This window comes from Desmodus rotundus, chromosome 1 (assembly GCF_022682495.2).
Source record: "Desmodus rotundus isolate HL8 chromosome 1, HLdesRot8A.1, whole genome shotgun sequence".
NCBI lineage: Eukaryota > Metazoa > Chordata > Mammalia > Chiroptera > Phyllostomidae > Desmodus > Desmodus rotundus.
This window is the reverse complement of record NC_071387.1, coordinates 121640919-121655871: the sequence shown is the minus strand read 5'-3', so window position 1 is coordinate 121655871 and position 14953 is coordinate 121640919. Positions and strand designations below refer to the sequence as shown.

Below are 14953 nucleotides of genomic sequence, written 5' to 3'. Positions count from 1 at the left end.
ATTCCCAATGACTGGCACCAGGCATATATAAATATCTGTTGAAATAGTGAAGGAAAAATGATGATGGAATGATGGGATAAATGAGGGAATGCCAGACTTTTGCAACTAACCCTGGAGCTTTGGGAAGACAGATATTCTTCCTCAGTGAGCAAGCCAATGATCTGAATAGCTGTGGGCTGATAGACTAGGAAATGACAGCTTTTTCTTCCTTCCTTCCTTCCCCCAGGTACAGCAGCAGTGGTTCAAAGCAGGCTGCAGAGAGCTCTGTATCTGTGAGGGCAACAACAAAGTTCGCTGCGTGCTCTGGAGGTGCCAGGCCCAGGAAGTCTGTGGTCAGCAGGATGGCATCTATGGCTGCCATGCTCAGGGTGAGCAGTCAGGTGGAAGGTGAGCGGGGGGCTGCCCATGCAGCCTCATGGAAGGGCATGGCTTTGCCCTAAAGTGGGTTCCTGTTCTTGACCTCTCCCAGCCAAGCTGACCACCTGATGAGCTCTGGGGACCACCCCAATGTGGACTCACCAGATGGCACCTCCAGGGCAAGGCGCCTCTGAACTCCATCTCCTCCTTCGCAGGGTCTGCCACCTGCACTGTCTCGGGGGATCCCCACTACCAGACCTTTGATGGAGCCCTGCACCACTTCATGGGCACCTGCAGCTACACCCTGACCCAACCCTGCTGGTCATGGTCCCTTGACAACTACTTTCTCGTGAGCACCACCAATGAGTTCCAAGGTGGGAACTTGGAGGTCTCCTACGTGAAAGCTGTCCACGTGAAGGTCTTCAACCTCAAAATCTCACTGATCAAAGGCCGCAAGGTGGTGGTATGTGCCTCTGCCTCCCTCCCCGGGCCCCACACCAGCAGCCTGTGCAGAAACTCTGCTCTCTCCCTCCTTGCTCCAGACCTGCCTGTCTGGTTTCTGGACCCCAGGGGAGTCCAGACCCAGTGCCAGTTCCTGAGACATACCCTCTGTCCCTCTCCTGCTCCCCAGCCTTGGTCCTGTTGTTGTCCTTGTTCCAAATGCATTTCCCTACCATGTCCTCCCTGCCTTTGCAGCTGAATGGTCGTCGGGTGGCCCTACCTGTGTGGCCTGCACGAGGTCGTTTAAGCATTAGGCTCAGTGGCTCCTTTATTCTCCTCTATGCTGATTTTGGACTTCAAGTTCGCTATGATGGGAACCACCTGGTCAAAGTGACAGTGCCCTCCACCTACGCTGGCCGGCTCTGTGGGCTGTGTGGTGAGTTCCTTGGGCACCTGCTGGCAAAGCCAGGACAACAGGAAGGAGCCTTCCCAGTCCTTGCACACACACACTCTTAATACATCCATCCTAAGCGCTGCTCCACTGCTTCATGGGTGGAGGGTGTTGGGTATGAGGGTAGGTGTTAAGGGAAGCTCAAGGTAAAGAAAAAGTTAACCTTGGTCTGTGGAGTACAGAGTGACAGGGCCTCTTGGGAGATGAAAAGCGGTGGTCCTGGGGCTGGGTCTGCTGGCAGGGTACTTCTGTGGCCTCTGTTAACTGCTCCTTCCTCCAGGAAACTACAACAACAACAGCTTAGATGACAATCTGAAACCAGATGAAAGGCCTGCAACCAACTCCATTCAACTGGGAGTTTCCTGGAAGTCAAGAGAATACTCTGAACCCGGGTGAGCTGGGAACAGGGGGTGCTAGGCATGGGAAGGTGGACCTGAGGAAGAGATCAGCGGGCAGCCTGTGGGCGTCCTCTGTGTGTCCCCAATCTCTCCGAGACTGGATTTGATGCCCCTGCTGCTGATTTCTCCTGTGCTTACTGATCTAAGTCTTTGGCGAACCCTTTTGGGCAGTCTATACTGAGATCTAACTGTCTTCCTTCCTGCTGGACCTTCTGACCTTCCTACTTGAGGGCATCACTTTGTTCTTTTCTCCGGTCCTTACTTACATCCCTCTTTTTCTCTTCAGGAGACTTTTGTTTCAACTTTTGGGAAGCTTCCTCCAACCCTAAATTCCTATCCTTTCCCCCTCTTTTTGTTTAGCTGCTTCTTCGAGGGTGGCAAACCTCCTAGATGCCAGGGGAATGAAGCGGAACACACCTGGAATAACAACTGTAATATCTTAATCAACCCTCTGGGTAAGCCTCATCCTCTGCTGGCCCCCTTTCCGCCCCCAGGGTGCAGGGGGACTGGTCAGGGAGGGAGGAAGAGTGAGACATGAAATAGGAAGTCGGGAGGAAGACAGATGGAAATGCAGAGGTAGTGTGCACTTTGTGGAAGCCTGATAGATAGGCCTTTTTATTTGAATCTCAGGGAGTAGGTTCTCAGTAAATACAGGAAATAGATGTTGAATTTGCCCCAAGCAGCTGCCTGGTTCTGCTCCCTTCCCGGGCTCCTACTCTTCTCTCACACACCTGTGGTTTTATCCTCCAGGACCTTTCTCCCAGTGCCATGAGGTGGTACCCCCACACTCCAGCTTTACCAGTTGTGTGCATGGCCAGTGTGGGACCAAGGGTGACACCCTGACCCTGTGCCGCTCCCTGCAGGCCTACGCATCCCTGTGTGCCCAGGCCGGCCAGGCCCCTGCCTGGCGGAACAGCACCTTCTGCCGTGAGTGACCTGATAGGCACTCCTACAGTGTGGAGGAGTCTCCCAAACCTGTCCTCTCCTCCTTTCCCTAAGTTCTGTTCCTAGGTTCTTCCCTCCTAGCCTGGTCCGCAGCCCCCACAGGGGACCTGCTCTGTTCTCCACTTTCCAGTCTCTCCAAGCCCAGCCTCCACCCTCTGCTCATCTCCTTGCACTGGGAGCCGCTCCAGCTGATTCTCACTTCATCCAAAACGTTATGCCCCACTTTGGTTACTGCGTCTTTCCCCTCTCACCTGTTCCCTTTCTTCCTCTGTCCCAGGAACTCTTTTTCTTTTCAGTTGTGGTAAAATATACATAATGTGGAATTGCCCATTTTAGAGACTATTAAGCATCCCGCTCTACAGCATTAAACACACTCGCAGGACCATGCAACCCTCACCACCACTCACCTCCAGGACTTCTTCGTTTTCCCACACCGAAACTCTGTCCCCAGTAAACACTAAATTCCCATTCCTCCCGCCCCCACCCTGGGCACCCACCATTCTCCTCTCTGTCTCTACGAACTTGACCACTCTAGGGACCTCATGTGAGTGTAGTCACACAGTATTTGTCTTTCTGTGACTGCCTGGTTTCATTTAGCATAGTGTACTCGAGGTTCATCCATGTTGTAGTATGTGCCAGAATTCCCTTCTTTTTAAGGCTGAATCCTGTTCCATGGTCTGCATCGACCCCATTTTGTTTATCCATTCATCTGATAAACATTCCCAGGAATTCTTCATGCCCCAAGGTCAGGGAGCTGGAAATCCCTCAGCCCTTCCTAACACTAGTTTCTTCTTAGCTCTGAAGTGCCCACCTGGCAGCAGCTACAGCCCCTGTGCCAACCCTTGCCCAGACACCTGCCTCAGCCTGACCTCCCCACGGGATTGCCCGGCAGCACTGCCCTGTGTCGAGGGCTGTGAGTGCCAAAGAGGCTACATCCTGAGTGGAACCTCCTGTGTGCCCCTCAGCCAGTGTGGCTGCACTGACCCAGGGGGCTCCTACTACCCGGTGAGAGGCCAGAGCACAAGGGGTACCCTGCCCTTCCAAGGTCGACAGGTTAGGGGGCAGACAGGTTAGGCAGGCCAGTGCTGGGGGCTGGAGAGCAAGCTGAGAGAGTGTAGCGATGGAGGTAATTGCCGAGTAAAGCTAGCCTCATGGAGAGTTTGGGGTGGTGGGGGCCCAGTCTATCTCTGGCTTCCCAGTTTCTATTGCATGCCCACACCCCACAGGTTGGGGAGAGCTGGTACACGGACAACACCTGCTCCAGGCTCTGCTCCTGCTCCATGTACAACAACATCTCCTGCCTCCAAACCTCCTGCAAACCTAGCCAAAGGTGTTGGCCCCTGGATGGGCTGATACGCTGCCGGGCTGCAGGTATGAGGCCCCTGAGCATGTAGGAGACCTCATAGCCACCAAGACGAGCTCTCCCCGACTTCCCCTCATGCTCCTCGCTGGGTCTGCAGCACTCCGGTCTGTGGCCCTGCCGTACCAAAGAGCTTCTGGTGGGGAAAGATGACCACTGCACTATGTGTCAGGAAAGGCTCCTTGGAGTCACTCATGGTTCTCCATAGCGGATGGGCCATTAGAAGTCTCTCCCCGGCAGGGTAATACCTGTTCCGCCCACAAGCCTCCCACCAGCCAGAGCCTGTGTCTTGATTCTTTTCCTTGTCTTCCTTCCCTTTGGAAGCTCCCTCGCCTTCACATCTTTTCCTTGAAGATGGGGAGAATGCCTGTTCTTGCTAGAGGATGAGCATGCCTCGGCCACCTCTCTCTCCTACAGGTATGGGAGTGTGCCGGATCTCAGACACCTCCCATTATGTGAGCTTTGATGGCAGTTACCACGCCATCAGGAGCACCTGCACCTACGTCCTGGTGAAAACGTGCCACTTCACCATGGACCTGCCTTTCTTCAAGATCAGTGGCGAGAATGGGAGGAGGGAAAACCAGTCCCCTGCTTTGTACCTCCGCCAGGTCAACATTAACATCTTTGATTCCCTGATCATCCTGCAAAAGGGCCATCGTGTGCTGGTGAGCTGGGTGGCAGGGGCTGGGACAAAGGAAGCGAGTTGTGGGGAGAGGCTCTGGTCCTTCTTCCTACCTTCCTCTGCAGATCAATGGCAAGCAGTTCACCCTTCCCTTGACCAACAAGGTCCGGGGTGTCAGCATCTCTGCGAGTGGCATCTACACTGTGCTCAGTGTTTACATTGGGCTACAAGTCAAGTTTGACGGCAGTGGGTTCTTAGAGATCGAACTCCCTAGAGCCTATTATGGAAAGGTGAGGAAAACACCTGTCTTCTCCTAAGGGAATCAGTTCCCCTGCAAGGGGTGGGGCCCTAGACCCAAGAAGTCACTCCCCAGAACAGCAGAGGGATGCCGAGTACTCCTTTCTCCTTAGAGTGGAAAAGGGGGTGCCAGTGGGAAATGCTCTCCTGCCCCTGACCCCGAATCCTGAGACTCCCCTCTGCCTACCCAGGTCTGTGGCATGTGCGGGAACTTCAATGGTGAGGAAGAGGATGACCTCATGATGCCCAATGATGAACTAGCTCAGAGTGACATTGAATTTGTGGATAGTTGGCAAGATAAGGAGGCCAACCCAATGTAATTGTCCCCATATCTTCCTGCCTTTTCATAGAAACACAAGCTGGCACACCTGGGTTAGGGAGATCACAGCACCTTCTTTAAGTGTGTAACTTGACCAGGAATGGCTTCTGGGGGCTGGGAACCTATCTGGGGAAACAGAAAAGTCTTCCTTTTTTGGTTTCAAAGCATGGGAGGGAACCAAGGCTGCATGGAAGGTGGCCAGAGCTCAAATCAGCTTCCGGTGAAGAATGTCTTCAGAGTCATTCGGGGGGGGGGGGAGCGCCACATCATTTCCATAGCTGGGACAGTGGCTGTCCCTGTGATGATCCCTTTCCCTTACCAGTTGCCAACAAGATGAGCAGATGAAGACCAAAAGAGAAGATCAGGAGGAGCTAACTGCAAACTGCAGGCCTGACCACCTAGCAAGAGCTCAGGAGCAATGCCAAGTGGCCTTTCAGGCTCCGGCCTGGACCGAGTGTGCCACCCACGTGGCCCTTAAGCCCTTTCTGCTCCGCTGTGTGCTCAACCTCTGTGAGTTTAGAGGCCTAAACAATCCCCTCTGCGTGTCTCTGCAGGCCTTTGGGGCCGCCTGCCAGGCCCAGGGACTCAAGCCCCCAATCTGGAGAAACAGCAGTTTCTGCCGTGAGTGTCCCCTAATACCCCAAATAGCTCCCAAGCCCTGTTTCTGCCTGTGGATCTCTTAAAACTGCCCTGTTTTCCTTTCTGACTATTTCTGACCTATTTCTGACCTGTCTCTGACAGCAGTGTTTACAATACTCTCTTAGCCACTGCCCCTCCCACCAGGACAGCACTGGGCTGCCTCTCGTCTACTTCGTTAACACTGTCTTTCCAAAGGACATGTGATCCTGTTACGCCCCTGCATGGCTATTGCCTGCAAGATTCAGTCCAAGCCCTTGTCTGAAGTGTACAACAGACTGTGCGCTGGCCCAGCCTCTCCTCCCTTGCCCCTTTCCGGTGCATCTGACAACACCTGCACCCAGTGACCCCATTCCCACGCAGACCTTGCTTTTCCACGCCCCTCCCTTCCTTTATACACACCGCTCCTTGTACCTGGAAAGTTCTCCTCCTGGCAGACTTCTAGGTATCCTTCTGTAGCTCTTTCCCTTAAATTTTTTTTTTAAAAAGTTACGTACTATAATATTCACCCCTTTTGAAGTGTACAATTCACTGGCTTTAGGATCTTCACGAGATTCTGCAACCAGTACCACCATCTAATTCCTGAACCTTTTAAATTTTAAAACGGTGATTAAAATGTTTTTACTCTGTGATGCATTTATATGGTTCAAAAATTTTAAAACTATGAAAAAAGTCCCCGTGAAAAGTCTGCCTCCCATCCTGGCCCCATCCATGGGTCCAGTTTCCAGCCTGCTCAGATCAGAATCTCAGTCTCTTTCCAAAGGTCTTTTATTTAGGCACACACAGACAAATACAGATTTACTTTCCTTATTTTTTTACAAACAGCGTTTGAGACACAGTATTTTGCACTTTATTGTTTTTTCACTTGACAATCTAGCTTGGAGACCCAACCACATCAGATACTTTCCTTCATGTCAGACAGCCATGTCTCATTTTGTTTTGCAGCTGAGTAATATTACATTATGATATCATAATTCATTTTTCATAATTTATTTAACTGGTCTCCCATCCGTGGGCTTTCTAGTTGTTTTTAGTCTTTTGTCTCCCCGTCTGCCCCGGGACAGCCGTTCTCCTTCCTCTCTTCCCTCCGGCCCTGGCACAGAGCCCACAATCATGAAGCGTCTACTCGCTCCCCTTCACACCCCCAGCTCTGGAACGCCCCACCCGCAGCACCTGCACCACCTGTGTTCCCTCTGCTTACCTTTCTCCTGGGACCTGGAAGGCCAGTGTAAAGACACCGAAGTCCTTTGCTCCTGTGAGGAGGGCTGCATTGGTCACCCCGGCCATGTGCTGTAGCGGATAACCTTACGCAGCCCTGATTTTCTGTGGGTGTGCTGCACATACGTGTAGGATAAATTCCTAGACGTGGAATTGTTGGGTCAAGGACGCCGTGCATTTGTTCTTTTGAGGGATGTTGCCACATTCCCGCCAGCAACGTATGAGAGTGTCCATTTCCCCACAGCTTCATCAACACAGAGCATCATTACACTTCTGGATTTTTGCCAGTCTGAAAAATAAAAAGTCTTAATTTGCATTTTTCCTATTCTGAATGAGATTGTGCATTCTTTCATTCTTAGGAGCCATATGAGTTTCTCTTTCTGTGAACTATCTCTTCATACCCATTCACCAGTTTTCCACTGGGTTATTGGTCTTTTCAAACTATTTTATAGAAGTTCTTTTATCAATTACATAGAGTAGCTCTTTAATAGTGCTACAAGTCACAAAAATATGTCCAGTTTTTTATCTTTGACTCTTTTCTTGCCATGCAGAAAGAATTTATATATGGTTTGTGCGGTCAAATCTGTTAGTTTGTTTTATGGCTCCTGCATTTTGAGTCATGGTTACAAACGCCTCCCCTTCTGAAGTTTAAAAACAATCTGCCCATGCTTCGCTCTAGTAATTTTATTGTTTTATTATACTTTAGAAAAAATTTTGATCCACAGGAATTTATCCTGGCATACAGTACAAGATATACATTAACTTTGGTTTTATTTTTTCCCAGCATTACTAAATGACCAGTCTCTCTTTTCCCACTGACTGAAATGCCATAATTTATCATATACTAAATTCCCATATGTATTTGGGTTTTTATATGGGCTTTCTCTCCTCTTTCATTGTCCCATCTGTCTTTACTTACTTGTAACAATGTGATTGTTGAAAGTTTAAAATGTGCCGTAATTTCAGATGGGGACGGTCCCTACTCACCGCTTTTTCCTTTTCATAAAGAAAAGTTTTCTTGGCTCTTCTGGTTTGCTTATATCTTCAACTCCACTTTAATATCATCTTGTCTTATTATAAAACGTTACAAAAATCTTTTTGGTGTATTTTATTAGGATCATTTAAATGTATAAATTAACCTAGGGAAACCTGACATTTTTATATTGCAGACTCCTATCCATGAACACTCCCCTTTGTTCTCAACTACTTTTGCCTAAAGGGCTTGATTTAACTCCTCCAACAGAGTGGGTGGCTCCCTGCTCTGTGCCCCCATGCACCTCACATACACACGCCCGTCACACACTCACCGACCACACACAGCAGGCCTGCGGGAGCTGCTGGCTGACCTCTGTCTCCCAGGCTGAAGCAGGAGAGCCGTTCTGCCTTTCTTCCCCCGGCCCTGGCACAGAGGCCTAGCCCACGCTCACTAAGTCTTTCTCTCTCCCCCTCTTCCCCCGCCCAGCTCTGGAATGCCCCCCCTACAGCACCTACACGACCTGCATTCCTTCCTGCTCACCTTCCTGCTGGGACCTGGAAGGCCAGTGCAAGGACGTCGAAGTCCCCTCCGCCTGCGAGGAGGGCTGCACTTGTCAGCCTGGCTACGTGCTCAGTGAGCAGCAGTGCGTGCCCAGGGCTCAGTGCGGCTGCCGGGATGCCCAGGGCCGCTCCCTCCTTGTGAGTGGGGACAGAAGTTAGGGTGGGGCCAACACACCTTGAGGATGGCACTTTCTCCTTTCCTCAGCCTCCCTGGGCCTAGGGTGTGAAGGCTGGTGACAGGGCAGGGTGGGCTCCAGCCAGGCCTGGGTTGGGGGGTTGTGTTTGGGTTTGGATCTGAGGAATCCCAAACCTGGGATACTGTACAGTGTAGTGGAGGAGCATAGCTTTGGTTTGAATCCTGATGGTACCCTCAGGGGACTGTGTCTCCTCGGTTTCCTCATCTGGACGATGGGTCCAGTGTTTACCTCCTGAACAACCTCGTGAACAATGTATGTAAGACACCGAGCACAATGCCTCTAGGGGGTGGTACAGAGACAAACGTGTGAAGATGGCTCCGTAACTGCCCCTGGCCTGAGCCCACTAAGCCATTCAGACTGCAGGCTTGGGCTGAAGGGGGGAGAGGAGGGAGAACTGGTGCTTCTCTCCTCATTCCCTGGGTCTTCCTGTGGCTTCCACAGGCAGGGAAAACCTGGCTCTCCAGTGACTGCACCCTGAACTGCACCTGCAGAGCAGGAGCCATTCAGTGCCGGCCTTTCATCTGCGCCTCTGGCTCCCACTGCCAGCCCAACTCCAATGGCAAGAGCAGATGCGTCCCCCACAGTAAGGGAGGCATGTGGGGAGGCAGAAGAGGCGGGGCCAGAGGGGTGGAGGCTGGGATGCTCTGGAGAGAAGGGGCTGAGCTCAGGCATGGGGTGGGCCTGGGTTCTCATCCTGAGTCTCCCCAGCTTTGTGCCTGCCTGCAAGTCATGACCCTCTCTGGGATTCAGTCCTTAGGGACAAAAGAGGAAAGTGGACGAGGAGATCCTCTCTGGTTTTTAATGGGGCCGGGAGAGGAAAGTTGTGGCTCAAGTATCAGGGGAACTCAGGGCTAAGAGGGAGAGTGTCAGGAGACAGCAGGGTGGGTGAGGGGTCTGGGGGCTGGTGAGGGGTTCTGGGGGCCGGTGTAGCTGGGCAGGGTGCCTTCTCAGCATTGGCCCTTCTTGGCAGAGTTGGAACAATGCTCAGTTTTTGGAGACCCCCATTACCGCACATTTGACGGCCTCAGATACCACTTCCAGGGTGGCATGACCTACACTCTGATCAAGACCGTGGACATGCTCCCCAGTGGCGTGGTACGCCTGGTCGTGGAGGGACGCAACAAAATGTCCATGCCCCTCAGCCTGATCTTCCTGCACGAAATCATCGTGATGGTCTATGGCTATACAGTACAGCTCCAGGCCGAACTGCAGCTTGTGGTAAGAGCTGGGTCAGGCCGGGAGGTTCTGGGGAGGCAGCCTGGGCCATGGCAGGCCACTGGGAGCAGGTGGAACCAGGACTCCGTGTCCCCTGGGACACGTGGCTGCCTGGTTATACAAGTCAGAGTTACTGTCCCACTCACATCATGGGATTAAGCAAAAGGCTGGAGGGAGACAGGGGACAAGAGAGAAGGAGAGATCCTGCAGCGTGAAGGTGAAGCCGGCTGAGGAAGTACCAGGGGCACCGACTCTGCCAATGTTTTTGCAAGGAAAGACCTAGGGCTGCAGAGGCTGCAGATCTCAGGGAGGCCTTTGCCACGCAGATGGTGAAGCCTACTGGGGCATCTCATTCCACGGAATGGCGACAGAGCGGGGCACTGAGATACACCAACAGAGGCGGGGCAGGTTGACTCAGGACTCCCCACGGCTCCTGTCTTCCTTCTCCAGGTCAATGGCCAGAAGACAGCCACCCCTTACAACCCCGACGGGCATCTGCTGGTTACCACTCGGGGCCGCCGACTGTATCTGATCACTGACTTTGAGGTGGTTGTCAGCTTTGATGGAAGGAACAATGCAGGTACTGGAGGCTAGGGGCCTGAGGGCAGAAGCGACGTTTCTGGGTTGGGGCAAAAGGACCACATCTTAGACAGAACAAGCATGGTGAGAGGACCCCCACCTGGGAGTGGGGCGCTGAGCTCCAGTGGAGGCCCCTGGAGGTGTGAGAAAGCAGAGGTGGGCAGTCTTGCTTTGGATGCTCCCTTCCTCCTGCAGCGATTTCCCTGCCCAGCACATACCAGGGGCTTGTGCGTGGCCTGTGCGGGAACTTCGACAAGAACCAGAAGAATGAGTTTATGCTGCCCAATGGCTCCCTCACTCAGAATCTCAACGACTTTGGCAACAGTTGGGAGGTGAAGATCAAGGGAGGCCTTTCCCACTTCTCAAGGTGAGAAAGCTGGGGTTTCAAGCAAGGAGGCCCAGACCCCAGGGGCATGAGCAACAAACAGCCCAATGTCTGTCCACACCCCACTCACCCCCATATCCTCAGCAGAGGAGGAAACCCACAGGCAAGTGCCCAGATGCACTTGCTGGGTTCCCCTAATCCTGTGGCGAGCACCTGCCGCCTGGATCCCAGTCTGTGCCTAGGCCCTCCCGTCACATTCTCAGTTCTTCCTAAGTTCATGAGCCTTCCTGTGCCTCTCTGGCCCTTGGCTCTCTCAGCCCCAGGGCTGTCCAAGAGGAGGAGGAGAGAGAAGAGAAGCCAGGCTCCCATGTGTCAGAATGTAGCCCGGCGCACCTGGAGCTCATCAACAGCACCCAGGCGTGTAGGGTGCTGGTGGATCCCCAGGGCCCCTTTGCTGCCTGTCACTGGACTGTGGCCCCGGAGCCCTTCCAGGGGTGAGTGAGGGGCCCAGGACTCTGGGAAATCCTTTTCTCCCGGTCCCGCTGCCCATCTCTTTCTCTGTTTGTCTGGCTTCTATCTTTGTGGCTTCCATCCCTTGTGAACCCCCACCCCACACTGCCTGATGTCTTTCTCTTGGGGCTTTCAAGGCCTGATGCTACAAGGCTGAGTGTTCTTCTCTCCCCCTCACCCTCACCTGTCCCCGCTGCTCCCCCAGGGAATGTATGTCTGAACTGTGTGTCACCCGGGACCCCAAAGACCAGGAGGAGCTGTGCTGCCAGGTCCTCAGCGGGTACACCATGACCTGCCAGGAGGCAGGCACTGCCCTGGCCAGCTGGCAGGACCACACCCACTGCGGTGAGGCCCTGACCTTCCCCCTGCTGGCCCCGGACCCCCTCAGCCAGTTCCACCTCTGCTCAGCTCTGTGCCACCACCATTGCCCACACCTGGGTCTTCCCGCCTGGGCTTCCCATTCCTCAGCTCTCACTGTGTCAGCATCCTCCCGACCTCCCGACTGAAGCACTCTCTGGCTCTGCCAGGGAGGTGTCATCCCCGCCCTGTCACCCATTTCGCTTCTTCTCACCAGTGCCCATCTTTGCTCCGCCCATTCTTTCACGTGCTTTAATGTCACAGACAAAGACACACTCAGAACCAGCCCACTGTCTGGCTTCCTCAACTATACCAAGCTGTGTCCTGTGGGTGACCTTGTTCTCCCTCCAGCCCCACACTCCCCGCACCTGTTGGGCCAGTCTCAGCCTGACCACTCTGACTGTGACTCTGTCCCTTCAGCCTTGGCGTGCCCAGCCAATGCCACCTATCAGAGCTGTATGACACCCTGCCACAACTCCTGTTCCAACCTGGCGGCCCCCAGGGACTGTGAGGGCCCCTTGGTGGAAGGCTGTGCCAGCCTCCCGGGCCGCATCTACAGTGCCAACCAGAGCCTCCCCCTGGCCCTCTGTGGTTGCACCAACAGTGGCATCTACTTCCAGGTCAGGGGGATGTGGGAGGCCCTGGGGGGTGGAGGTGTGGAGGGAGGAAAACCGGTCCTTCTTCTCCAGACCCTTCTTTCCTCTCCAGAGGGGTGACAGCTTTGTGACTGAGGATTGCTCTCGGCGCCACACCTGTGCCAGCCCAGAGGTCCTGCTGAGTGAGCCCCTCAGCTGCAGCGCTGGAGGAATCTGCGCCCTGGGGACCCTCACTCGTGGCTGCTTCCAAGGTGAGCCCAGACCTCCCCTTGGCTTTAAGCTGTCTCCATACCCTGGGGGTCCTTGGACCGAAGACTGTCCCTCCAGTCCTATGCCTGGAACTCCTCCCCATCAATGCCCAGAAGGTTGTGCCATTTAATTCTGCTCCTTCCTTTTTTGGGGAGGGCACAAGTTAAGGACCTGATGTATCCTGAGCATACGCTATCTTCTGAGTACTGGGCACTTAGCATCACTCAGCACTTGGTGGCAACTATAGTCTCCCCATTTTGTAGGTAAAAATAATGGAGTTCAGAGGTGAGCAGTTTCCCCAGAGCCTAGGGCTAGTGAGTGCAGAGCCAGGAATGGAAGCTGCTGCTTTATTCCCTGGGATCCTTGCTCCCTGCCCCCTTGCCCTGACTGTGGGTGTCCCCCCAGACCCCCTCCACCCAATCCCCTTCATCCTTGTAGAAAGCCCATGTCTGCAGAACCCCTACCAGAACGACAGGCACTGTCAAGAGCAGGGCGCCCACGTCACCTGTGAGTGTGACTTTGGTTACAGAGGAGACCTCTACACGGAACTTTGGGATGTGCTATCCCCGGAAATCCCAGGTAAGAACTTCATCCCAGGCCCTGTGTCCTCACAGTTCCTTCCCCACGAACAACCGCCGCTACTCCGCGTATGTAATGTTCACATCTAATAGGTACTGTCACGTACTACAGACAGAACAGATAGGTAATATGCGATTCATAGTCTATATTAGAGAATATATAATATGTAATATGGTCCCTAGAGATTGATAGGACAGGGCTCTCAAAGTCCCTGTGCCCTTCTCCTACCCACATCTTCTGGAATCTCTGAACCCCAGCTCTCTTCTGAGGTCTATATGCCTCACCCCCACTGTTATTCCCCCTCCTGCATCAGTCTAGGCCTCCCCACGAGCTTTTACTGTTCTTTGCCATCCAAAACTACAATTCCCTTGAGCCTTTGGGCCAGTGGTTCTCCAACTTTATCATACCTAAGATTGGGCGTTGCGGGGTAGAGCTGGGAGGAGGCTTGTTTAACACACTCCTTCTGGGATTCACCCTAGAGATTCCCATTAGGCAGGTCTGGAGTGGGCCCATAAATCTGCATTTTTAACAAGCTCCCAGGTGGCCGAAGGAAGTGATTCCAGGATTCCTCTGTGAGAAACACTGGCCAATATGATGCCCTGGACTCCAGGGGCTAACTGGATGAACATCCCCCTAAAAGGCTTATGGGAGTTTTGTGCCCAGACACAGAATGGATTTGGGGTCAGAGTACGACACTAAGGCCTTGGAACCCCTGGGGCAACATCCTGCTGGAGAAGCAGCTGTAACTAGGGATTTAGGAGGATGTAGGTGCTTCAGGGTGGCAACCAAAGACCAAAGGGTGTGTCTCCTCCTCCACCCCTTCCCATCCCATTCCAGAGGCGTGCCACTTTGTGGTCCCCCTGTTGGGGATGCTGGTGGCCATGGCAGTCATGGTGCTGGCAGTGACCAGAAATTGTGTTTTCAAGAAGAGGAGGAGGAGGTGAGTTCTGCAAGATGGGGGGGTGTGAAGAGGGGCAGCTGGGAGGTGAGTGAACGGAGAGTGGGCACTGATCCCCTCCATTCCCCACCATCCCCTAAGGAGAAAATGCGGAGCCAGAACACACAGGCAGGCAGACACAGGTGAGAACCACCCACCACCTGGAACCTGGACCACTGGGAGTCAAGGAGGCTTCTAATTCAAGTTTTCTTGCTTTCTCTTCAGATTTTGTTCCCGCGCCTGCCTTTAAAGTCGCTTGATTTTGAGTTGTCCTCAAAAAAGGAGAGATAAAATAAAGTTATTTATTTTGGAGATGTGAATTTCCACATAATCATGATGGAGGAAGGGTCTGTGAGGTGGGTCTTGGGGGGAGAAATAGGAAGGAGACAGGTGTGGGGGGCATAGGGCTCAGTAACCCACATGTCCAGAGGGGAGGTCTGAGCAGGTGCGGTCTGTCCCTTAGGCAAAGCCACATTCTCTGGCTTCTGGGACACAGGAGAAAAGATGGTATTCATCCTGTTTTCCCCCAAGGAGCCCTCCCCTGCAGAAGACTTGGCCTCTGCGCTTCCTACCAGGGGCAGTGGAAAGTGGTCCTGAGGAGTTGGACGTTTCTAGTGACGAGATGACTTGCTTGGTAGAGGCTAAGAATGGGAAATGCAGCTTTTTCCAAAGGGTTACCTGCCCTGTGCCCCTCTGAGGAGCACCCCCCTTCTGCACACATCCATTTCCCAAAAGGGCCGAAGGATTAGTATGGAAACTGAGGTCTGAGGAGTCTTGAATCCCATCCTAGTAAGAGTGACCACCCCCCCGCCCCTCAGCCTGAGGTCAA

General features: G+C 53.3%; 1 protein-coding gene across 1 annotated transcript in view; it reads left to right on the top strand.

Annotated features, from left to right (window-relative positions):
* ZAN (zonadhesin) overlaps nt 1-14139 on the top strand; it is a 30665-nt gene extending 16526 nt beyond the window's left edge. The window contains 24 exon segments of the mRNA XM_071220636.1: nt 227-368; nt 573-820; nt 1054-1234; nt 1530-1641; nt 2008-2102; nt 2398-2574; nt 3389-3597; nt 3819-3963; nt 4370-4617; nt 4700-4864; nt 5063-5187; nt 5513-5811; nt 8507-8718; nt 9219-9360; nt 9748-9995; nt 10443-10572; nt 10767-10938; nt 11220-11390; nt 11612-11686; nt 12184-12337; nt 12339-12383; nt 12472-12610; nt 13047-13187; nt 14025-14139. Of these exon segments, the coding sequence (XP_071076737.1) occupies nt 227-368; nt 573-820; nt 1054-1234; nt 1530-1641; nt 2008-2102; nt 2398-2574; nt 3389-3597; nt 3819-3963; nt 4370-4617; nt 4700-4864; nt 5063-5187; nt 5513-5811; nt 8507-8718; nt 9219-9360; nt 9748-9995; nt 10443-10572; nt 10767-10938; nt 11220-11390; nt 11612-11686; nt 12184-12337; nt 12339-12383; nt 12472-12610; nt 13047-13187; nt 14025-14131 (3882 nt within the window). The 3' untranslated portion in view covers nt 14132-14139.
* The last annotated feature ends 814 nt before the right edge of the window (nt 14140-14953 follow it).